The 25,060-nt window shown below is 40.6% G+C and overlaps 3 protein-coding genes across 4 annotated transcripts; all 3 read left to right on the top strand.

Annotated features, from left to right (window-relative positions):
• Positions 1-2,248: 2,248 nt before the first annotated feature.
• LOC109864834 (H/ACA ribonucleoprotein complex subunit 1-like) lies at positions 2,249-7,716 on the top strand. The gene is made up of 7 exons (XM_020452819.2): positions 2,249-2,873; positions 5,326-5,518; positions 5,745-5,899; positions 6,089-6,148; positions 6,575-6,695; positions 6,807-6,929; positions 7,040-7,716. The coding sequence occupies exons 2-7, from the start codon at positions 5,338-5,340 to the stop codon at positions 7,048-7,050; spliced, it is 651 nt and encodes a 216-aa protein (XP_020308408.1). The 5' UTR covers positions 2,249-2,873; positions 5,326-5,337; the 3' UTR covers positions 7,051-7,716.
• A 644-nt stretch (positions 7,717-8,360) lies between these two features.
• LOC109864832 (alcohol dehydrogenase class-3) lies at positions 8,361-17,110 on the top strand. 2 transcript variants are annotated; one of them, XM_020452817.2, is made up of 9 exons: positions 8,361-8,490; positions 10,529-10,630; positions 11,591-11,732; positions 13,573-13,660; positions 14,437-14,656; positions 14,948-15,208; positions 16,297-16,432; positions 16,618-16,756; positions 16,892-17,110. In XM_020452817.2, exons 1-9 carry the CDS (start codon positions 8,473-8,475, stop codon positions 16,914-16,916), a joined length of 1,131 nt encoding a protein of 376 aa, XP_020308406.1. In that variant the 5' UTR covers positions 8,361-8,472; the 3' UTR covers positions 16,917-17,110. The 2 variants fall into 2 exon arrangements, with proteins under 2 accessions (XP_020308406.1, XP_031653191.1); XM_031797331.1 differs by lacking the exon at positions 16,892-17,110 and having other exon boundaries at positions 16,297-16,478; positions 16,618-16,734.
• A 453-nt stretch (positions 17,111-17,563) lies between these two features.
• On the top strand, positions 17,564-24,657 carry eif4ea (eukaryotic translation initiation factor 4ea). The gene is made up of 7 exons (XM_020452818.2): positions 17,564-17,687; positions 18,186-18,286; positions 19,163-19,258; positions 19,361-19,424; positions 20,117-20,230; positions 20,558-20,697; positions 20,806-24,657. Exons 1-7 carry the CDS (start codon positions 17,670-17,672, stop codon positions 20,918-20,920), a joined length of 648 nt encoding a protein of 215 aa, XP_020308407.1. The 5' UTR covers positions 17,564-17,669; the 3' UTR covers positions 20,921-24,657.
• The last annotated feature ends 403 nt before the right edge of the window (positions 24,658-25,060 follow it).

Below are 25,060 nucleotides of genomic sequence, written 5' to 3'. Positions count from 1 at the left end.
TGTTTTCTGTTTTGTGTATCTGCACCTGACAGGACTGTTTCGTTTTCGTTCATTCCCTTTATTTTGTTTTGTGTTCAGTTTAATAAAAATAACATGAACACTTACCACGCTGCGCTTTGGTCCACACCTTCTTCATACGACGACCGTTACACACCCCCTGTACCCGGACTTTGAACTACTCCCCTCTGGGCGCAGGTATAGGGCACCCCTCAGCAGGAAAAACAGAACTAGACAATATTTTTGCTCACCGTTCTTGTGATCATTTTGACCCCACGGGGTGAGATCTTGCATGGAGCCCCAGATCGAGGGAGATTATCAGTGGTCTTGTATGTCTTCCATTTCCTAATAATTGCTCCCACAGTTGATTTCCTCAAACCAAGCTGCTTACCTATTGCAGATTCAGTCTTCCCAGCCTGGTGCAGGTCTACAATGTTGTTTCTGGTGTCCTTTGACAGCTCTTTGGTCTTGGCCATAGTGGAGTTTGGAGTGTGACTGTTTGAGGTTGTGGACAGGTGTCTTTTATACTGATAACAAGTTCAAAGAGGTGCCATTAATACAGGTAACGAGTGGATGACAGAGGAGCCTCTTAAAGAAGTTACAGGTCTGTGAGAGACAGAAATCTTGCTTGTTTGTAGGTGACCAAATACTTATTTTCCACCATAATTTGCAAATAAATTCATAAAAAATCCTACAATGTGATTTTCTGGATTTTTTCCCCCTCATTTTGTCTGTCATAGTTGAAGTGTACCTATGATGAAAATTACAGGTCTCTCATCTTTTTAAGTGGGAGAACTTGCACAATTGGTGGCTGACTAAATACTTTTTTGCCCCACTGTATCCCATCTGAATAGCCTACCTCCATGTCTTCCTCATCTTCACACTCTTCTCAAACTGAACAGAACATAGGCTATAAACTAGTTCCTCGGAAGATTGGGCCTAGTCCAGAAAATGCACTATCAAAACATTTTTGGTGGAGAAACCTTTGACTCTACTCCTGAACTGCCACCATAACCCTACACAGCACAGTCATTGGTTAAGCAGCACGAAAAAACAAAGTTTTATCAGCAAGAGCAGAGCAGGAGGGGGCTCAGTGTTGGAATATATACATTGTATGGCCAGGCACTACTCCAACACCATCATTAAGTTTGCTGACGACACAACAGTGGTAGGCCTGATCGTACGGCCCAGTACATCACTGGGGCCAAATTTCCTGCCATCCAGGACCTCTATACCAGGCGGTGTCAGAGGAAGGCCCTAAACAATACTCCAGCCACCCTAGTCATAGACTGTTCTCTCTGCTACCGCAGGGCAAGCGGTACCAGAGCGCCAAGTCTAGGTCCAAAAGGCTTCTGAACAGCTTCTACCCCCAAGCCATAAGACTCCTGAACAGCTAATCAAATGGGAACAGCTAATCAAATGGATACCCAGACTATTTGCATTGCCCCCCCCCCCCCCCCTCTTTTACGCTGCTGCTACTCTTCATTTATTATCTATGCATTGTCACTTTAACTCTACCTACATGTACATATTACCTCAATTACCTTGACTAACCTGTGCCCCCCGCACATTGACTCTGTACCGGTACCCCCTGTATGTAGACTCGCTACTGTTATTTTACTGCTGCTCTTTAATTATTTGTTATTTTTAACTTTATTTTTTACTTAACACTTATTTTCCTTAAAACGGCATTGTTGGTTGTATTCAGTTGTATTGTATTCAGTTGTACCAGTTGTATTCGGGGCATGTGACAAATTAAATTGGATTTCATGCAGCCTAGTTGTATTTATACCATCCCAGCAGCTATCTTAGAAATATAACTTTGCGCTGTGCTTCTCAAAGCATGCACTTCGTAGACAATAGGCTATGGATCATTTGATTGAGACCACATTAAATAGCCTACAGGTGAACATGATATTGAGTGCCCAGTGCCCATCGGATAATCAGGGACGCTGGGCGGCATCAGGCACACATCGATACATAGCCTAATAAGAACGTAATTCTAAAACACTGCCGCCCCTCGTCCCCTATTAAAATAATAGTAAATCCTCCCATTGACTGAAATTGAGAAGGAAAAAAATGTTCCAGGTAACCATTCTGTAAATGTCGATCTGACCCTAACAAGACAGACACGTCATTGCTTACCTGGCCCTCAATATTCATTATGGCTTCTTCTAGATGTGAGTCTAGAGAGGAAATGCACATCAACATGTAGGCGGATGTATATAAATATGTCAAACATGTACACATTACACACGATAGCTCTGGTACAGGTTGTTACACGTGGCTTGAGGGTCAAGATGTATGTAACGCTCTGGACCACCAGAGCTGTACAAAATTGCAGTTGTACAACAATACGTTTTTTTTTTTAAGCATTATTGTGAAACAGTCTTATTTAAATTAGCCTACTCTATGTAAAGTATAGATTTATGTATCAAAAGTATTGTTAACTTGGTAGCAATTCCAGTGTTGTGAGCATTTCCTCAGCGTGAATTAAGCACATTTGTTTTACGACAGTCTAAGTTTTACGACAGTTTAAGTTTTCTTCAGTTTTTCAGTGTGGTCGCTAGTTACCTCAGCCACAAAGTCAAAAACCCCGCCCATTCCTACATTTTATTTGATTAAAATCAGATTTTAATCCTAACCACACTGCTAACCGTATGCCTAACATTAATCTTAAATTAAGACCAAAAAACACATTTTTGTTTACATTCATTTTTACGATATAGGCCAATTAACTTTGTGGCTGTGGTAACTAGTGCTTCAGTTCAGGTTTTGATTTACAGCACCACAAAAAAGCCACATGCGTTTGCATCGCGTGGAAATAGTTTTTGGCACAATTCGCTCCGGCAGCTGATCTTATTTGTTCTACGAAGGTAACTATGTTTTTTAAATATATATTTTTTCTATTTCATCAGTTGCAAGAGGCTACCACAATGTGCTCAGCAAAGCATAACGTGATAGTCTTTTGATTTGTTGTAAATAAGAAATCCATGTTGGCTAACCCTAGCTAAGTCGAGTTAACTGTTAGCTAGTTTGTTCTATTGATCCCTTCTGTAAAGTTGCAGTGTAACAGTAGTAGCTTGATTTGTTAATATCAATGAAAATGTTACAGCCATTACAAGTCACTGTACTGGTATCAATCGGAAACGTGATATAATGCATCGCTCAGGTCAATTAATTAGCTAACTTACCTAGCTAAGTTACGTAGTTAGCGCAGGGGTTCTCAAAATTTTTTGGGTCTGGGGACCCCATTTGTTATAAATTCATCAGGGACCCCCTCATAATCATGACACAACTTGAGAGAGGAAAACATAGCATACAAGTACTGTAGTTTTACTATAACGTTAGCAGTGCATGGCTGGATGAACCAAGTCTCGGGCCTTGGAAGGAACTCTGCATCGGAGAGTTTAGAGTTTTCAAACTAATTTCCGGCATTTTTGTCCCTTGTCAGGTAGCTTTGTTGTTGCAGCGTTAAAGCTAATATCCTGCCATAATACTACACATTTCTACTCTATCTATGGGGTTCAGGGTTGATTTGTTATGCTCTGCCTGCTCAGTTTTTCACAAGCAAATGGCCAAACATAGAATCAGCTCACCTGCTTTTACTCTATGATTTGAGTTTGATCTAAAATGATTTATTTTTATTTTTTAAGTAATAGTTTTACCATATGAAAACTAGAGCACGACTGACATGGGACTTTTGGATCCGAGTGAAAATATTAACCAATAACCGATATATCTGCTAATATAATAATACAAATCTGGAATAAAAAATATATATAAAAAAACCTCATAAACCTGATTTAATAAATTTGAGGAATTAACAATGTAAGCACCACATAAAATTTGGGATCACCGGTATGACAGTCTTTTAAAATAGAAAATGTGTTACTCTAGTGACAGGAGGAGATACTGCACTGATTCCAGCAAAAACACTTTCACGGCTCTGAAGACTGAACTGCCTCATACCAGCCACCTTGAAAACAACGAAACGGGACACATTTTCAATGTATTGGTATTTAGCACTAACCCTAAGTGAACGGCATCAAGTACTCTCACAGCTAGTTAGCAGGCTAGATGGTGGCAAGATGTGAATTTGGACCAGTCCCTGACCAATGACATCACAAGCATCAAAACATAGCTACGAAGTGATGCTTTGTAACCTGCTGTGTTTTTTTGTCTCCCAAAACATTTTAATGACTGAGCTTGAGGAATACCCTTTGAGTATTCAATACCCTTGAGGAATACCCAAAAAGATAATGTAACGCACCAGATTTTGCGGGCTTCACTGCTGTAACGGTGCATGTTCTTAGCACAGCACTTGCTTTACTTTTGGGCGTAGCATCCATTGTTTATCACGTCACCCAACATGACCTGCAAGCTTCTATCTATTCAGCACTCACCTCTCTGACTGATGTGTATATAGTTGCATTGTTGGTATAGTGTCCAGTCTTGCAGTAGAGGGCAAACGCAACATAGGCTTATAGCCAGTGCCCTCTTCAGGATAAATAATGAAATGTGAAAATATAATTCTATGAAGAACGTCTTTTTTATCAAGTTATGTGCCAAACACTAAATTTGGCGCGTAACTTTATTCACGTTTTCTCTACAGAGATACTGAAAAATAACAACGAGAGAGAGCGAAATCATAGTGTTTTTACATATTACAATCATTTCATAGCCTAGGTTTCATTTTCAAACATGGGAGATTCAATAGACACATGTACATTCACACTGAGTTGCCATCTTCGAAGAACAGAAGTTAGCAAAACGTTGGGGGTTGTATTTCATTAACGTCTTATTGAAAAGGTATGGATTTAAGTATTGACCTTCGAAGAATCAATGTAGTAGGAGCTAGATTCCACAAAGCCTGGTCTCTGCTCCACTCTGTTGGGGAAATTCATCATAAACTTCCTTCACGATGGAGGTGGTGTTTAGTCCGCTAGTCAAAATGCTGAGTTTTGGCACTTTAGAAAGGCTTTATTCCCCAATTTTTTAAAACGTTTTCCATGTGGTCTATATTAAAGGGTACTTAATTTAATGTAACAGGCTTTTCAAGTTCAATATTGGTGCACAATTTCTGCTTATCAAGGGGATGCAAAAAGCAGGAAAGAAAAAAGAGGAAGACCCCCTGCAGTACCTTAATGGGACCCCATTTTAGAAACACTGGCATAGCTAGCTAGTTTTATTATGACATTGAGATAGCCAGGCATTTGGAAAAATTGATTGCTGACATTGTTTGAAAAACACATCTGGTCTTTGAAAATGAAATGCAAGGAATTGTTGCTATGCCACTTAGCTAATATCATCTCCTATCTATCACAGGCGCACAAGAACATGTCTTTCCGAGGAGGTGGTGGAAGAGGTGGCCGTGGTGGCGGATTCAACCGTGGTGGAGGGGGAAGAGGAGGATACGGTGGTGGTGGTGGTGGAGGATATGGGGGTCGAGGTGGCGGCGGTGGTTTCCGAGGTGGACGAGGAGGCTTCCAGGACTATGGCCCTCCAGAATATGTTGTTGGTAAGATGACTGATTTGGCAATGTGATGATGCACCCATATTGATTAAACACTTTCTCGTGATGCAGGGGGCATTGTTGATGCTTGGCATCCTGAATTTACTCCAGTTGTCTATTAATGTCCATGTTGTCTGCCAGGCGTTGCAACCTCCGTTGTCGTGGGTTTACTTGCAGGTGATGATCCATGTTTTTTTCTGTACTGACCATATGTCCTTGCTCTTTCCTCCAGCCCTAGGGGAGTTTATGCACCCCTGTGAGGATGAAATTGTGTGCAAGTGTGTAACGGAGGAGAACAAAGTTCCCTACTTCAACGCGCCTGTGTACTTGGAAAACAAGGAGCAGATCGGGAAGGTGGATGAAATCTTCGGTCAGCTACGTGACTTTGTATCCTTTCAATGTTTTGTTGTCTAACCTGTATCGTATTTGTGGTTGGTTTATATCATTACATTCTTCAGTGATACAAAATACTAATATCAATGTAAAAAGTTACATGCTATGATAATTTTTCTACTGTTTAACACTGAATTTCATGTCATTTGTGACACTGGTTGGCCCCTTAACCTAAAGCTACAGTATTTCTCTGTCAAACTCTCTGATAATATGAAGGCTTCTTCGTTCAAAAAATTACAGAAGGTAAGCAATATCAGTTTGTTACATGTAGCAGAGCTTGACCAGTAGTTGCTTAAGTACTTTTTTCTTGTCTATCATACCCAATCTGGCATCCGTGGGGTTATCTGAGAATGTGGAGCTTTGTGACGGGCAGTGCATTCATGCTTTTTGGAACAGAAATGACAGAAATACCTCCCTCAACTCTCCTGTCAACCAATCATCATCTGTGAATCAAACACGGATTCACAAATCTTTGTTTATTTTTTTTAGCAGGAGCTCAGTGCAGCCCCTCTGCACAGCCAATGTGTACTTCTGTTTTTGCCACAGTTGTATCATAATTCCCCTGCGGAACCTTTGCGCCATGGACACTGGATTGACCATAAATATGTTTTAGTTATTGCATAGAAATGTCTTGACCTGTATTGTGTAACAGCATATTCTGGTCCACAGTTCTACGTAGACCCAATGAAACTCCTACCACTACAGAGGTTTCTTCCCAGACCCCCGGGTGAAAAGGGTCCCCCAAGGGGAGGCAGAGGAGGTAGAGGTGGAAGAGGAGGTCCCCGCGGAGGTAAGAGTGAAATGCCAACCGCTCAGCCCCATGGGTGTTTTTTCTCTTGTGAATTAAAGTGGAGGAATGTTAGTCAATTGATATTCAAACAAAATACATTTGTCCTCCCAGGTGGATTCCGTGGTGGCAGGGGTGGTGGTGACCGTGGCGGATTTGGAAGAGGAGGCTTCGGTGGTGGGCGGGGAGGAGGAGGATTCAGAGGAAGAGGAGGTGGAGGCGGACGAGGATTCAGAGGTGAGTCCACATCCCGGAAAAGGAATCCAAGTGACTGAATAGACAGTTTGCTGTTTTTAGATTTCATGATGTGTGTTCCTGTGGTATTGATGCCTTTTTCTGTCATCCAGGTGGCAGATGATGACAAACACTGTAGGCCCCGTGGGATCCTCACCAAGTGTCAATCCCTACAGGAAGCAAATCAGTGCAATGCGATGCTGGAGCTTGGCTCTGTTGGACTTGACATGGAGAATGAACATTTCATCTTTTTATACTGCTCAATTATCAATTTGTTTTGTTTTTGTATACCAATCTATGATGAATGTGTGAATTAATGGCTTTTTATTTAATGAACCTTGAAAGCACTCTGCTGTCACAGGGAATAGTATCATTAATGTCCCAGTTTTTGCAACTCTTCAACATTGTTCACACTGGATGGTTTGGGGGTACATTTAGGATGTGTCAGTGTTATACTGTTGAATATGATTGAGAGCTTTCATGTTGGAGTGCAATGTTGATAAGAGACAGAAATTGATAATACCTGGAATTTTATAAGACATATAAGGCTTGGTTTGGTAAGTGGAAGATATGATGGACATTTGTATTCATTACAATCAGTGGAAAATATTGTATTTACCCCAGAAATCTAATGTTGTTACAGAGTACTGGCACCTTGTGTAAAGAAAAGCCTTTGATTAAATAGCGCTCTGTAGAAGTTTCTCCTGTTTTTATTTGGACTTCTAACTTAATGTCTTATTTTTTGCTCATGCAAAAATAAACAAGTGTTCCGGAGTTAGAACAATACCTCCTTCAAATTCAGGGTGATTTTGTTTGTTTCAACACCTTTTGTCAACTGGTCATGTACCGAAAGTTTGCTAGTACCACTTCCGAAAGCAAATAGTCCAGCAGTTCTCTGCAAAGGCACATTATTCATCTTTGAAATTAGTTAGCTGTTTGTGTGGGTTAAATGTGATAATTTATGTCTTCACCATACATTTGTCATTCTTATTGGTGTCCCATATCAAGCTGTAATGTGTCTTCTAAATGGCTACTGTGACTAATCTTGTGAGATACTTCTCCTTGCTGTAATAATAGCTGTGTGGTCAACAGATGAGATATACTCCACAGTGAGGAAATTACATTGCAGTTTCAAATGTCAATGCCTCACTTCAGGGGTCGATATCCATGTTCAGTTTGTGTGCATGATGCCCTTTATGTGAGTACTATCTGTTGAGAGGCCAAGGCTTTTTTGGCACAGCTAGGTGGGTAGTCATCGTTTCCCCCCCCCCCATAAACCCACAGGGTTGCTGGTTCAAGAACACCCCTTCACCAATTGACAGTGTGATCTACTGTATAATAAGGTTTGCTATGATTGGATAATATCCTCCAATAAATGTCAGGACCGTGTGCATTCACTGCATATGCGGTTGGCTGAGGATTTCATGGGTTTCCACAAATCATGGAACACATCGTCATGGACGCCAACACATATCCTGATTGGTCGAGACGGTAGTTCTTGAACTGCCACTGCAACCACCCCTTTCTCTCGTGCGGAAGAAAGAACATGGAGGCAGCTGGGAAGGTAAGTTCAAAGTATATGAAAAATCAACGTTGTACACGTTTACATTTTGCGCTTTTAAAATGTGCAATGTTAACATTTTTGCCGTTGAAACGACATTAAAGCGTGTATTTTGCTCGCAAAGACAGATTTTGAATGGACATTGACCTGGCCGTAGAAGTTCCACGTATAGTCAGCGAGAGATTCCAATAAACATTGTAACGTTACTCTGTTTCATTTTAAGCGGATGTGAATCAAGTTAAACTACCGTTATGCAATTAGAGGGGTCATGGGCTTTGAATTAATCTAGGTAGGCAATAGCCGACCTAACTCCACTATTTACGATGGAGTTGTGGGCGGACTGGAGCTCCGATGTCACATACAATTAAGTTATGAAAAACTTGATTTCAGCACCCGAAGATAGCCCGCAATTGAACCATAATATGGATTTACAGTGGACGTTCAATATGACGATTCACGTCTCCAACTCAGTCATCAAGTTTTCTGAAGACAAAACAGTGGTAGGCCCAACAACGACGAGACAGCAGGTGGAGAGCCCTGGCAGAGTAATGGGAGCAAAGAAGCTCTACCTAAAAAATCGAATAAAAAGACTTCAGGAGACAGCAGAAAGAACATGCTTCATCGACAGGTTGCAGTGGAGAGGGTCAAAAGCTTCAAGTTCATCGGTGTGCACATCACTGACAACCTGAAATGGTCCCTTCACACATACAGTGTGGAGAAGGCACAACAGCGCCTCTCCGACCTCCAGAAGGCTGAAGAAATTCGGCTTGGCCCCCAAGACCCTCACAAGCTTCTACAAATGCACCATTGAGAGCAATTTGTCGGGCTGTATCAACGCCTGGTATGGCAACCACACTGTCAGCTACGCACACTCCCTTCCCTCCAGGATATCTACAGCACCTGATGTCACAGGAAGGCCAATAAGCTCGTTACGTCAGCCACCCTAGCCACGGCCTGTTCACCCTGCTATCATCTAGAAGGCCGAGACAGTGCTGGGGCTGAGAGACTGGAAAAACGGCTTCTTTCTCCAGGCCATCAGACTGTTAAATATTCACCACTAGCCGCCCAGTACTCTGCCCTGAACTTAATCACTGTTACTAGCTGGCTACCACCCAACACCTTAGCCTGCTATCCTATGTACATAGCAGAGGGGGCAGGTGGGAGAAGCTGTAGGAGGAATGGCTAATTGTAATGGCTGGAATGAAATCAACGGAATGGTACTAATTAAAACACATCACACACATGGAAATTGATTCCATTTCAGCCATTACAATGTGCCTGTCTTCTTATAGCTCCTCCCACCAGCCTCCTCTGATACATAGACAAACATGGGTCACTTTTTAATAATGTTTACATACTGTTTCACCCACTTTTATATGTATACATGGTAACAAATTACACATGAACTTTTAACATGGCACACCTGTTAATTGAAATGCATTCCAGGTGACTACCTCATGAAGCTGGTTGTGAGAATGCCAAGAGTGTGCAAAGCTGTCATCAAGGCAAAGGGTGGCTACTTTGAAAAATCTTAAATATACTTTATATTTTAATAGGTTATGGCCTAATGATTTTATTTCAATTGACTGATTTCCTTATATGAACTGTAACTCAGTAAAACCAATGAAATTGTTCCTTGTTGCATTTATATTTTTGTTCAGTATACTACAATTTATTATGGGTATTTTTGTGACCATAACTAAAATAGTGTAGTAGAGACCACATTGCTGTTTGCCTCTCAGGATGGTAACATCAGCTAGAATCACAAACGGTTCATGGCTGTTTCAAGTTGTCTCATGTTTGAACCAGTCCCCTCCAGATTAAACTAGAGATTGTATACTGGCTTTAGTAGGCCTGGCTCTAGACTACAGATTAAAGTCCATCCAACTGCTAAGAGGCCCAGTCACTGCACATTCCATCTTCTATCGCTGACCACCCTCCTCTCTTCAACTGCACTCACCACAGACCCCAATCAATCTTCCAAATTAATATTTTCTGTGTATGAAGTTGACTGTTGACACATTGAGCTTCTCTCTTCCAGGTGATCAAGTGCAAAGCAGCAGTAGCTTGGGAGGCTGGGAAACCTCTGTCCATTGAGGAGGTGGAGGTGGCCCCACCGAAGGCCAACGAAGTGCGCATCAAGGTAACCCTTCCCTTTGCCAAAAATGTCTATGACTAATGCACCTGTATTGTACTTGCATTACATGTCCAGCAACAACATAACCAACAACCTCATCCTGCAGTAGACTGCTGTATCTTTGGTTTGTGGGTGTGATACAATATATATTCCCAGAACCATGTCAGTGAGCACTCGCTCTGTAAAACATAACATACTGTTTGATGCAGGCCGCTCTTCGACAGGGATGAACTGTTCAGCAGCTGGAATACCGTGGGGAGCTTCTTGTGTTTCCCTGTCTCCCCGCCCAAATAGATTCAGTGGGCCAGCTGTGAGGAAGTAATCTTTGGAATAGGTTCAACAGGGCCTATCTGGCTCAGTGTTTAGACTAAATCAAATCAAAATCAAATTTATTTATATAGCCCTTCGTACATCAGCTGATATCTCAAAGTGCTGTACAGAAACCCAGCCTAAAACCCCAAACAGCAAGCAATGCAGGTGTAGAAGCACGGTGGCTAGGAAAAACTCCCTAGAAAGGCCAAAACCTAGGAAGAAACCTAGAGAGGAACCAGGCTATGTGGGGTGGCCAGTCCTCTTCTGGCTGTGCCGGGTGGAGATTATAACAGAACATGGCCAAGATGTTCAAATGTTCATAAATGACCAGCATGATCGAATAATAGTAAGGCAGAACAGTTGAAACTGGAGCAGCAGTAGAGAGTAGAGAGCGTCATTTATGGTATACTCTATAAGCATTTTACCACATTCCTCTAATAGCTAGCCGTCTGTCTTGCACCATTTAGACAACCATGTGATAGTTTCTATGATCAACATAGCAGGTGCAGTTGTTGGTATTGTACTGTAGGGAATAGTCCTGGTGGGTTGAGATGTGGTTCAACAATTAGGGATGTTTTAGGCTAGTTGGCACACGTGCTTCATAGCCTACTGGGTGTGATGGATGAATTAACTAATGGCAATGTTGTCTTTCAGGTCTTTGCGACAGGGGTTTGTCACACAGATGCCTTCACCTTGAGTGGCAGCGACCCTGAGGGACTTTTCCCTGTCATCCTGGGTCATGAGGGCGCCGGGACAGTCGAAAGCGTAGGAGAGGGAGTCACCAAGTTCAAACCAGGTGAGGGACTGTGAATATCAACAAATGTATTATCCCTAAAACAGCGGTTAGAGCATTGGACCAGTAACCGAAAGGTCGCTGGTTCAAATTCCCGAGGCGACAAGGTGAAAAATCTGTCTGTGTACTTGAGAAAGACACTTAACCCTAATTTGCACCAGGGGCGCCGTACTACTATGGCTGACCCTGTCAACAACACATTTCACTGCACCTATAGTGTATTCATACCCCTTGACTCATTCCACATTTCGTTGTGTTACAGCCTGAATTAAAAAGGGATTTAACAGTGAGTCTTTCTGGGTAAATCTCTAAAAGCTTTGCACACCTGGATTGTACAATACTTGTACATTATTTTTCAAAAAAGTATTTTCAGCTCTGTCAAGTTGGTTGTTGATCATTGCTAGACAGCCATTTTCAAGTCACGCTATAGATTTTCAAGCTGATATAAGTCAAAACTGTAACTTGTCCACTCAGGAACATTCAATGTTGTCTTGGTAACAAACTCCATTTTTTATTTGTCCGTGTGTTTTAAGATCTTGTCCTGCTGAAAGGTAAATTTGTCTCCTAGTGTCTGTTGGAAAGAGTTGTTTTAGCATAAAGATAAATGGAATAGAGCTAAACACAGGCAAAATCTTAGAGGAAAACCTGGCTTTATGCTAAAACAACTCCCTAGTACTTCGCCGATGACGAGCATACCCATAACATGATGCAGCCACCACCATGCTTGAAAATATGAAGAGTGATGTGTTTTCTTGGACTTGCCCCAAGTATAACGCTTTGTATTCAGAACAAATATTTCTTTGCCACATTTTTGCAGTATTACTTTAGTGCCTTTTTGCAAACAGGATGCATGTTTTGGAATATATTTATTATGTACAAGCTTCCTTTTCACTCTATTTAGATTAGTAGTGTGGAGTAACTGCAATGTTGTTGATCCATCCTTAGGAGAAAACTATCATAGCCATTAAACTCTGTAACTGTTTTAAAGTCACTGTTGGCTTTCTGGTGAAATCCCTGAGCGGTTTCTTTCCTCTCCGGCAACTGAGTTAGGAAGGACGCCTGTATCTTTGTAGTGACTGGGTGTATAGATACACCATCTGAAGTGTAATTAATAACTTAACCATGCTCAAAGGGATATTCAATGTTTCCTTTTAAAATGTTTACCCATCTACCAAAAAGTGCCCTTTGCGATGCATTGGAAAACCTATCTGGTCTTTGGCTGAATCTGTGTTTGAAATTCACTGCTCGACTGAGGGATTTTACAATTATCTGTATGTGTTGGGTACAGAGATGGAGGTAGTCATTCAAAAATCAAGTTAAACAATATTATTACACATACAGTGAGTCCATGCACCTTATTATGTGACTTGTTAAGCACATTTTTATTCCTGAACTTATTTAGGGTTGCCGTAACTAAGGGTTGAATACTTATTGACTCAATACATTTTTACTAGCTTGTAAACATGTCTAAAAACATATTTCCATTTTGACATGATTGGGTATTGTGTGTGTGTGTGTGTGTGTGTGTGTGTGTGTGTGTGTGTGTGTGTAGGCCAGTGACACAATCTACATGTATTTCCTTTTAAATTCAGGCTGTAACACAACAAAATGTGGAAAAAGTCAAGGGCTGCGAATACTCTGTATCTGGTGTATGTGACAATACATGTTGTTTTATTTTAGGCCAGAACTAACATGCCAGAATCAACTAATACCAGTACTTGCTCAGTTGAATCGGATGAATAGTCGAATCAGATGTTTAGGTACTGGGCTGGAATGAAATTATGTTTGAATCAAATCGTCCTCCTGAACTGTCTCCTTACTAAAAGTCATTTTTATCTCCTAGGTGACACCGTCATCCCATTGTATGTGCCGCAGTGTGGTGAGTGCAAATTCTGCAAAAACCCCAAGACCAACCTCTGCGGGAAGATCAGGTAACTAGAAGGGAATCTGGCCTGTCAATAGTGCAGGATGAGTCCATTATAGCTTGGAAGGTTGAGGTGAAGCTCATTCTATTTTCAAAGTCAGCCAGGTAGGCAGTGAAGGACTGAGCATATCTGTAATGACAGTTAGAATAATCTCAGATATAATAGGACCGTATGCTACTCCAGTCTTGGGATTGAAATAGCTGCTGTGCGGGCGAAGAAGCAACCAGTGTTGCGAACACCAACATTGCAACTTAAACCAAATTCTGTCAGGCAGAGGTCTGAAATAGCCCCTGAAATAGTTGACAAAAATGTTTCACTCGGGGGGGGGCCCCCCTTCAGCATTGGGGAACATCCTGCGCGCGTGCGCACACACCACGTCTATTTCTATGGGCACAAGCCCTGTTCATGACAATTTTGCAGGTTTAAAGCTTGTTTCCTGCAAATCTACGTGTTTTGTCATGGGGGTGCAAAGAAAATGTTGTTTTAAAGCAAATTTTCTTGCAGTTATTTTCTTTTTTTCCCACGTCTAATATGTATTCATGTGATATTTGGGTGGCAATTGCTACAATATCTGTGGGCTAAAAAACCTAAATAAAACAAGGTTAGCTGACATGGGCCAGTTGATCTGGACATTTCGGACAAGTTATAATTAGCCCTCTAAGCTATGCAATGACTAACATGACAAGATCAACAGATGATGTACTACCCAATTTCGAAATTGTACCTTGTGCATTATATTATTACAACTGGCTGTTACTGATAATTATTCGCCCCCTCTCCAGAATGACCCAGGGCCGGGGTCTGATGCCTGACAGCACCTCGCGGTTCACCTGCAAGGGCAAGCAGCTATTCCACTTCATGGGGACCAGCACCTTCTCTGAGTACACAGTGGTGGCCGACATATCGGTGGCCAAGGTGGATGAGAAGGCTCCCCTGGACAAGGTGTGCTTGCTGGGCTGCGGCGTCTCCACGGGCTACGGAGCTGCCCTCAACACTGCCAAGGTTGGTGGGAGACGCCAGGCTGCAAAACAAAGTACCTAGTCTAGAAGTGGAAAGCACAAGCGATGAGTTACAGCTTTGTGTCATTTGGTTGTATCACTTTGTTTTCTGTCCTCTGTAAATTAACTTTCCACTCGTGCAAATACTTAGTTAATATGTCCACTGGTTTCACATTTAGGAAAGCAAATGAATAGGCAATGATCATAATAAAACACATCTGACACTAAAATTGTATGACATTGTTTAACTGACAAAAGACATTCTGTAACTCTTGCGTTCCCAACCTACCTCCAGGTTGAGCCTGGCTCCACTTGTGCCATTTTCGGCCTGGGCGCCATCGGCCTTGCCGTCATCATGGGCTGCAAGGTTGCCGGGGCGACCAGGATAATCGGCGTGGATATAAACCCAGACAAGTTTGACAAGGGCAAAGAGTTTGGGGCCACCGAGTTTGTGAACCCCAAGGACCACAGCAAGCCCATCCAGGAGGTGCTGGTGGAGATGACCGACGGTGGGGTGGACTACTCCTTTGAATGCATCGGCAACGTGGCTATTATGGTAAGACTGTCGATTTAATAAAGTTAATGATGTCACATTAATAAATTATTTTGCTATCTCTCAATTCAATTATCTTACGTCTCTTCCTTCACCAGAGAATACTTTTTTCAAACGATATGAACAGAAAATATTTTATATTTATATGGAACGATAAAACGGAGAATATTTTTATAAAATATATTACTGATTTCAAAAGGGTGGGCTAAAACTGACTAATTTAAAAGCCCTGGATGTGACCTTGAGGGTATCCTGAATACAGAAACTATATTCCAATCCAAACTAAATTAACTAAATGCGACATTCTGATTTTCACACACAACCTCCTACCTTTCCTGAAACATTTCTCTACCAAAACAACAGTATTTTTTTAGCAGTGCATCTCTATTCCTCCAGGAGGCAATAAAAGCATGGTTACAGTTACAATTCTATCTACTTGAAAACCCTGAGGAAATTCTTCAGCAACTTATTTGGTACAACACAAATATTGAAATTGATGGACAACCACTTTGTTGGCAACCTTTTATTGAAAAACACATTTATTTTCTAAATGACATTGTGGACAAGGATTAATATCCAAAACACCCAACCTTTTTAAACAATTTGTTAAGACACCGATTCATCCTTGAATGTGCAATTTACTATTAGAAATCAGAAAGTTCAACAGCATCAAAGAAAGTGGGAGTGTTGGTTAACTCTTTAGGCATATTTATTTGACTAAGTTGACTAGAGTTCTATTGAACAATGTTAATTAAAGCAAATATACTGTATAATTATAGGGCAAAATGTTCCATATGCCATGGAATGTAAACTAACAATAATTTGTCCTCATTTCTTTTTGTATTAGGCTACACCATGGCATTGTTGTATTGTGTCTGTCTATTATGTACATTGTCCTCAGTTCTTATGGTTGTCTAACAAAATAAAGACACTCTCCAACACTATGGAAGGTGTTATACTCTTCACCACCAGAGGTCACTGTAGGGGATACTTCAGGCTTGGACCACAACCGCAAAATACATGTCACTTTGCTAAGCAGATGAGTATTTAGGGAATCCAATCTTCTGATGATGGTCAATTGGTTGTTTCAGAGGGCAGCTCTGGAGGCGTGCCACAAAGGCTGGGGCGAGAGCATCATCATCGGGGTGGCCGGCGCAGGGCAGGAGATCTCCACACGTCCGTTCCAGCTGGTTACCGGCCGTGTGTGGAGGGGCACAGCATTTGGAGGTTAATGTCGTGGATGATTTTCATAAGGAACCTTGCCTTTTTTGACGTAAATGTATTTTACTCTGTAAAGTCACCTATGTTTTGGATAAATATGTAGTCATGAGACTTTTTTTAATGGAAGTATGATAATGCAGTAAGGTAATGCATAGATTCCTCCATTATGGTTTCCTGTTCCTTTGTCCCAGGCTGGAAGAGTGTGGATAGCGTCCCCAAACTAGTGACTGACTACATGAACAAGAAGCTGAAGGTGGATGAGTTTGTAACCCACACCTTGCCCTTTGACCAGATCAATGAGGCCTTTGACCTCATGCATGCTGGAAAGAGGTAAATAGATCAGGTGTTGAATCATATTACATCAGTGTGATGTTAGTTTATAAAAATATATACTTCCAACACAAAGTATATTAAAGGCTTTTAAATCTGTATGCTAATCACTGTATTTTAATGTGTCCTTTACAGTATCCGTACCGTCTTGAAGTTCTGAAGTGCCTCCCTGCCATGTTGAGCATCACATTCACCTTCAGGCCTTTATAAAACAATCACCTTTCATACACTGTAGCACTTAACCCTGTGCACTTAATGTCATTCAACTTTCAGAATTAGCTCTCCAGTCCAGTTGCGTACATATGTAGCTCTGTCCATGTCAATTAGGATCAATAAAACATTTCAAAAAAGCAATAGTCCTCTCTTGTGTTTTCTTTACAGTTTTTTAAATGAAATGTGCCATAGGTACCGGCTATACTTTTGAAAAAATGTTTTTTTCTGGATGACTCAGAAATTGGACAAAGGACTTTCCAGACTAAAGCTCAACCATTTAATCCTATTGAAGTCTGGCAATCATCCAGAGCTCCACAACCAAATGGTTTACTTATGCGACATTGATTTGAATGATCATGGATGCATCATTGAAAAGGACTTAACAGGTAAAATATGATGGAGCAAAACAACTTAGGCATTATTTTGAGCAAGAGTATTGGCATGTTTTGATATTGACTGATGCAGTAAGATTGTCACTGAGTCACCCTGGTATCAAAGCATATGAAAATGCATGCACTGATTAATGGAGACTAAATAAAACTGTACTTTACAAGTGCTCCAAGCAAATTTGAAGTTGGAAGAGCTCACATATGTGAGCATGCGCAGTTAGGTTTACCATACTTGGTTGTCATGTTGGAAAGCGCAATCCAATCCGTTTTTATGTTTCACATTACAGAATTGTGAATCCGATAATCAGAAGATGGCGACAGCTGAGTCGGTGAGGGATTGCATTAACTCTACATTTTGTAACATAATGGGCAGTTTTAGGTTACAGTTATACTCATATATAACGTGATATATTAGCTAGTGATGCAAATGTATGGTGGGTGTTGCTGCGAGTGCACGACCACCGCAAATGTGAGAATGATTGTTGGAATGTTCGACTCTTCGAGGGCTCCTAAGTGAACCACGAGCTGTCGCTAGCTAATCGATTGTGCATGCTGGAGTTGGGGATATAGCAAGTTACAAGACGTCTCAATGTTAGTCACTATACCTTCATAAGTATTGAAGGTTAAAAATATCCATGCCCAGCAGTGTCAACCGTTAACAGTACTAGTAACAGGCATGATCGCCACCGCCCCTTCAAGAAAGGTGGCTAGCGAGTTGACCTTCTTGGTGCGTTCCAGGGATAAGTTGCACCAGTTGGGCGTAAACATTTAAATGGTTTATCTCAAATGCTAGGTCGCTTTTTGAGATCTCTTCCCCATCTCTCCAGGAATCAAGTTTGAATCCCCCTAATTCTGAGGCGAAAAAAAGTGAAACTGGTCAAGAAGTTGTAAATCCTGAAGATTACATCAAACATCCACTACAAAATAGGTAAGTACTATAGCTGCTTAACCTAGCTAGTTCCACATGAAAATACACAACTAACTATATCCATTGGGATATCAGTATCCACTAGTGTTAATGCCTGACTATGGTTTATACGAGTCTTGTCAGGCATGGGTTGAAATATTACAGGAAGCACTGTATATCCCTAAAAGTGTACTGTGGCGCTTATCTGCACCATTATCCACAGACCACTTGCCCTGTTACCATAAAGGTTGCTGGTTCAAGTACTGCTCATCTTATTATATGCCATTTAACAGACACTTTTATCCAAAGCATCTTAGTCTTGAGTGAATGCATTTTACATATGGGTGGCCCCAGCGGGAATCGAACCCACAACCTTTGGCATTGCAAGCGCCATGCTCTACCAGCCACACAGGACCAACATCTTCCCCTTCAATCATTACACAATGTGTAAGAAACATACATAGCAAACTGAAAACTGTCAAGGTTGACGTGGAGTGTGTTTTGCCTGATGCATTGTCAATATAGGCTGTAGACAGGTTGGTTGTTAAGCAACAAAACCGACGCATTTACAACTGTGGGGCAAAACTGACAGGGTTGGCTTAGAATGTTGACATGTAAACTATATGTAGTCTCCAAATGTTCATTGAAAATATAAATACATTTGCACAATGAGCTCTTGTCTTTCAAATACATCGTTGTTGGTTAGCTAGCTAGTGAATTCTTGCCATATTAGCATTGCCATGAAATCAGTCAAAACACCTGTTAGATATCTGACCGTTCAGAATCATAACCAATCATGGCCTCTGGACACATTGACGCTCACATATTTTTTTTGTGACGTCAGCCAATCCATCTATAGTGTTGACACAAAATCGTTGAATTTGGTTTGCTATGCAGATGGGCTCTGTGGTTCTTTAAGAATGACAAAACGAAAACCTGGCAAGCAAACCTCCGTCTCATCTCCAAGTTTGACACAGTGGAAGACTTCTGGGCGTAAGTATTTTATTGTAGAAAGTCACCTGCAACATCTTACATATATTCAGACTCTGAGTGTCTTACTGCGTCACTACTGTGCCTGTCCTCCTGTTTTCCCAGTCTGTATAATCACATCCAACTATCAAGTAACTTGATCTCCGGCTGTGACTACTCACTTTTCAAGGTAAGGATGATTTTTCCCTATCTGTAATCTCACACATGCTCCTTTTTCTTCCATACCCATTTCTACATCCATAACAGCACATTTTTGTTGAGGTTGTGGCCAGTAGCAGCAACCGATGAAATTGTCCATAAAACAATTATGTTAATTCACAAATTCAGTTGAGTTATTGCCTTGCCTTTTAGACAGAGGGCTACACTATGACAGGGAGTTGTCACATCTCCCAAGGTCTCGTTTCAGCCTGTGGCTTTAGCTTTCACTGCAAGGGTTATGACCCCACCCAAGGAGGTCAGTCTGCCCTAAATAGACCACTACTCAGACTGTTAAACAGCCTCTATCAGTCATAATTCAATGTCATGATCTTATACTAGTATTGGTTGGCTGCTTTTCACGTCAGTCAGCTTTCATTTCCATTCCTTATGTCGAACTAGATTTCAGTTTTAGGTTTCATCTATTCCTCTTAAGTAACAACTAAACGAACCAAGTTGTTCTTGGGTATAGCTTAATCCCATTATCTGAAAACTAGTTTAATACAAAGCTCATCTATCATGTAGTATCAAGTTCTGCAAACAAAATAAGCAAATGTCGGGGCTCATCTTTGCAGACAAGCAACCCCTGACCTATAAAGACAAAAAAAAGTAATGAATTGAACTTTGCCCTTTAACCCCTGAGCCTGGTCTGTTTTTGTGCTGCAGGATGGTATTGAGCCCATGTGGGAGGACGAGAGGAACAAGCGTGGTGGCAGGTGGCTCATCACACTTTCCAAACAGCAACGCAGGGCCGACCTCGACCGCTTCTGGCTGGAAACGGTTAGTACCCCATCCCTACAGGTCTGATTACATGCACAAAGGGCATAACTACACAAAGATGTATTAACTATTTGTATGTAATCCTACTCTGTAAAAGTTGGTGTATTTATCTCATGTTAAGTGTGTGGGACATAACTCTGCTATCTAGTGGCCTGTCTCTCACACACACACACACACACACACAATATATATATTCACACAGCCTTTTTCCCAGAAGTACACATCTACAAGTGCATTACTTGGACATGCAATATATGTCTCAGAAAGTTGATTATGTCTAGCTGTCATTAAAGTATTAAAACATCTGGGTGTCCATGTGCATTTCAGCTCCTGTGCCTAGTGGGCGAAGCCTTCGATGACCACAGTGATGATGTATGCGGGGCAGTAGTTAACATCCGAACGAAAGGAGACAAACTTGCGATATGGACAACAGACTACGAAAACAAGGATGCTATTACACACATAGGGTGAGCTGGCGTCGCCATACCATTTAGTTAGCCCTGAAAGATGTTGACCATCTCTTGTTTTTATCTATATCCAGATATTTTTACTAGACTGTATTTTCCCTCCTCTAGACAAGGGTGGAAGGAGAGGTTAGGCGTGCCACACAAGGTGATCATCGGATATCAATCACACGCGGACACTGCCACCAAGAGTGGTTCCACCACCAAGAACAAGTTTGTTGTCTAAGGAGTTTTTTTTTGGTTGGTTGTTTTTCCTTTCCGTTTCCATGGCGTTTGTTGAAATGCTGTTGCGAAGTTTAATCTGCTACCCAATTGAAACCAAAGCTTCAACACAGACAATTACCTTTATTCAATCAATTGCAATTTTATTTCACGACAAAATGGTCTCATTCATATTTGCCCTGAAACAAACCTATACCTTCGATGAAGGGTGGGAATAACCATGAGAATTGAAATACCCCCAAAAAGTTATCCATGTTCTTTTTTTTTATGCGCCATTTCCCTTTTCTTACTGAGGACATACTAAGAGGCTTTTTGTTGATATATTTTATGTTTAACAGCATCACACTCGTAGCTGCCAGGGATTTGTCTGCGTAAGTGTGTTTTCGGGACGCCTAATTCCAAACTGTAAAAAAAAATATATATAACAAATATATATATATATATATATATTAGTACCAGTCAAAAGTTTGGACACCTACTCATTCAAGGGTTTTTCTATATTTGTACTATTTTCTACATTGTAAAATAATAGTGTAGATATCAACTATAAAATAACACATATGGAATCATGTAGTAACCAAAAAAGTGTTAAACAAATCAAAATATATTTTATATTTAAGATTCTTCAAAGTAGCCACCCTTTGCCTTGATGACAGCTTTGCATACCCTTGGCATTCTCTCAATGCATTCTTTGGAATGCTTTTTTTCATCTGGAATGCAGTCTTGAAGGAGTTCCCACAAATGCCGAGCACTATAATGCATTTTCGGAATGTAAAATTGCTTTCAGTGTAAACTTAAACAGCAAGAAAACAAATAAGGATGTAGAAAATATAAAATATGTTTTTTATTTATTTAATATAATCTATCAGTCATCAAAATAATTGCTGAACAGTCAGGAGAATAATAAAACATTCCCAACTCATCCCAAACCATCTCAATTGGGTTGAGGTCAGGTGATTGTGGAAGCCAGATCATCTGATGCAGCACTCCATCACTCTCCTTGGTCAAATAGCCCTTACACAGCCTGGAGGTGTGTTGGGTCATTGTCCTGTTGAAAAACAAATGATAGTCCCACTAAGCGCAAACCAGATAGGATGGCGTATTGCTGCAGAATGTTGTCGTAGCCCTGCTGGTTAAGCGTGCCTTGAATTCTTAATAAATCACTGACTGTCACCAGCAAAGCACTGTCACACCACCACGTCCATGCTTCACGGTGGGAACCACACAGGCAAAGATAATCTGTTCACCTACACTCTGTCTCACAAAGACACAGCGGTTGGATAAAAAAATCTCAAATTTGGACTCATCAGACGAAAGGACAGATTTCCACCGGTCTAATGTCCATTGCTTGTGTTTCTTGGCCCAAGCAAGTCTGTTCTTCTGTTTGGCGAAGGCCTGATTCACACAGTCTCCTCTTAACAGTTGATGTTGAGATGTGTCTGTTACTTGAACTCTGTGAAGCATTTATTTGGGCAGCAATTTCTGAGGCTGTTAACTAAGGAACTTATCCTCTGCAGCAGAGGTAACTCTGGGTTTCCTTTCCTGTGGCGGTCCTCATGAGAGCCAGTTTAATCATAGTGCTTGATGGTTTTTGCGACTGCACTTGAAGACACTTTCAAACTTCTTGATATTTTCCGGATTGACTGACCGTCTTAAAGTAATGATGGACTGTCATTTGGGGCGGCAGCGTAGCCTAGTGGTTAGAGTGTTGGACTAGTAACCGGAAGGTTGCAAGTTCAAACCCCCGAGCTGACAAGGTACAAATCTGTCGTTCTGCCCCTGAACAGGCAGTTAACCCACTGTTCCTAGGCCGTCATTGAAAATAAGAATTTGTTCTTAACTGACTTGCCTAGTAAAATAAAGGTCAAATAAATAAAAAAATGAAATTTCTCTTTGCTTATTTGAGCTTTTCTTGCCATAATATGGACTTGGTCTTTTACCAAATAGCCCTATCGTCTGTATACCACCCTTGACACAACACAACTGATTGGCTCAAATGCATTAAGGAGGAAAGAAATTCTACAAATGAACTTTAACAAAGGACACCAGTTAATTGAAATGCATTCCAGGTAACTACATCATGAAGCTGGTTGAGAGAATGCCATGAGTGTGCAAAGCTGTCATCAAGGCAAAGGTTGGCTACTTTGAAGAATCTCAAATGTAAATGTTATTTTTTGGGTTATTACATGATTCCATATGTTATTTCATAGTTTTGATGTCTTCACTATTATTCTACAATGTAGAAAATTGTAGAAATACAGAACCCCTGGAATGAGTAGGTGTGTCCAAACTTTAGACTGGTAGTGTATGTGTAAAATGTAGAGAGAGATCTACATTTTCGGAATATAAACTTAAGTCGCAATATAATCTTTGAGAACTAACAATTATCAAAATAAACACTGAACAGTCAGGGGAATTTAAAATTCCCAAAACAATTTATCAGTATTTAAGTTTGAGCAGAATAAGACAGTATTAGCCATGGCAAAATGCATAGAATTGCAGTTTGTTCTTTAACTGCTAAATGTTCTCGGGTCCATGGCAAAATGTTTAGAATTGGAAGAAATTAACTTTAAAACTGCAAAAATGTAAACCAAAAAACATCAATATTGGGGGCCTAAAATTGGTTTACTAAATTCAGCAGCACTGACCACGCCCCCTTTCCAAGCCCACCACCTAAGCTCCTTTTTGATCCCAAAAAAGCGCAGCCAGGGTTATCTTTTTGCCAAATGTAGTTTTACCAGATCTAAAGAAGTGCTGTAGTTTCCTCCATTGAATCTCAGTTCATTATTTTCAATTGGTTTAGCCTTAAAGTGGTGAAAGTTGACCGATACTATAGTTTTGCTTTCAGTAAAATGTTCACAAATTTTGGTATTGCAGATCTATTTAGTGTTATTTTTATTTCTCTCACAATATTGTATTCTTCATGTAAACCTGTATTGTTTTTTAAAAACATTTTCTAAGCGCATCAAGATGCTTTAATAAAGTGTATGTTAAACTGTACTTGTATTCATTGGAGGTGTATTAGGTGTAACTGAATGCCTTGCTTTGGCACCTTGTCCTGCTCCTATGAACATGGTACAAAAGATGACTGTAAATAAATGTAACGTATGTTGTCTTGAAGCTGGAAATTGAGAGATCATTCTGTTTAAATGGATGTTGATTCCTGTAATCTTGTTGAAAACAACTGTTTCAGAGAAGCTTTCTTCATCTGTATCAAGTCCCACCAGACTCATTCACAGTGCAATTGCATGCCTAAAAAGGTGATAAAGGTATTTGATTTATTTTCCATGAGCCATTCAAAAGAGCACATCAAGATAAAGCTCTTAATGATGCACTCCAGGATCTTAAGCACAAAAAAATGTTTAACATGTCATTTGAATTCGAATCGTAACAAATCACCCAAATATATATTTTTTGCAGGGTGTAATATAAGATCTGGATGACTTGGTGCCTAATTTGACATACTACACAAAAAACAGGGACCACATTTAGCTCCTCAGCACCACTTTCAAAACTACTGTCTGGCTGAATTTATACTGAAGTTTCAGAGTGCGTTGTTCATTCTCATTTTCATGCAAATATTCTAAAATCCGCAAAAGGAAAATGTGGATTTTCCCACCAGTGGTGTTTCTACAAAACAGACTTGCTGTGGATAAAAGTCCGTGCGTGATGATGTAGTGCACACAAAATGTACTCTTTTGCTTAAGTTTTCATTTACCAAATAAAAATCTGCTGCTCCTTTCTGATGTCTGATGTGGATGTACTGCAATACCTGAGATTTCTTGGTAGCCCTGATGAACACCTATAATTAATGACAAGCCATTTCCTTCCACAAAACATGTCATTAATCATTTCTGATATCTGACCAATTGAGAACAGACCAGAAGAGCGAATATGGTGTTAATCCGTGTGAACTTGTTTAATAAAGCTATAGAGGGCAACCTTTTATGTACCTTTAACTGTGACCACCCGAAGTCATCCAGCTAGTTTTAAGTTTTCCTTTTTGTTTGCAGATTAGCCAATAGTGTATGAAATATCGACTATGAAACATTCAGAATCTTTTAAATGTAATCCACATGCTGCCCAATTATGATATTTGTTTCACTCATTTATCTTTTGACCAATCAGATCAGTTCTGAAAAAT

The sequence above is a fragment of the Oncorhynchus kisutch genome, linkage group LG19, assembly GCF_002021735.2.
Source record: "Oncorhynchus kisutch isolate 150728-3 linkage group LG19, Okis_V2, whole genome shotgun sequence".
NCBI lineage: Eukaryota > Metazoa > Chordata > Actinopteri > Salmoniformes > Salmonidae > Oncorhynchus > Oncorhynchus kisutch.
This window is presented reverse-complemented; position numbering and strand designations above follow the sequence as displayed.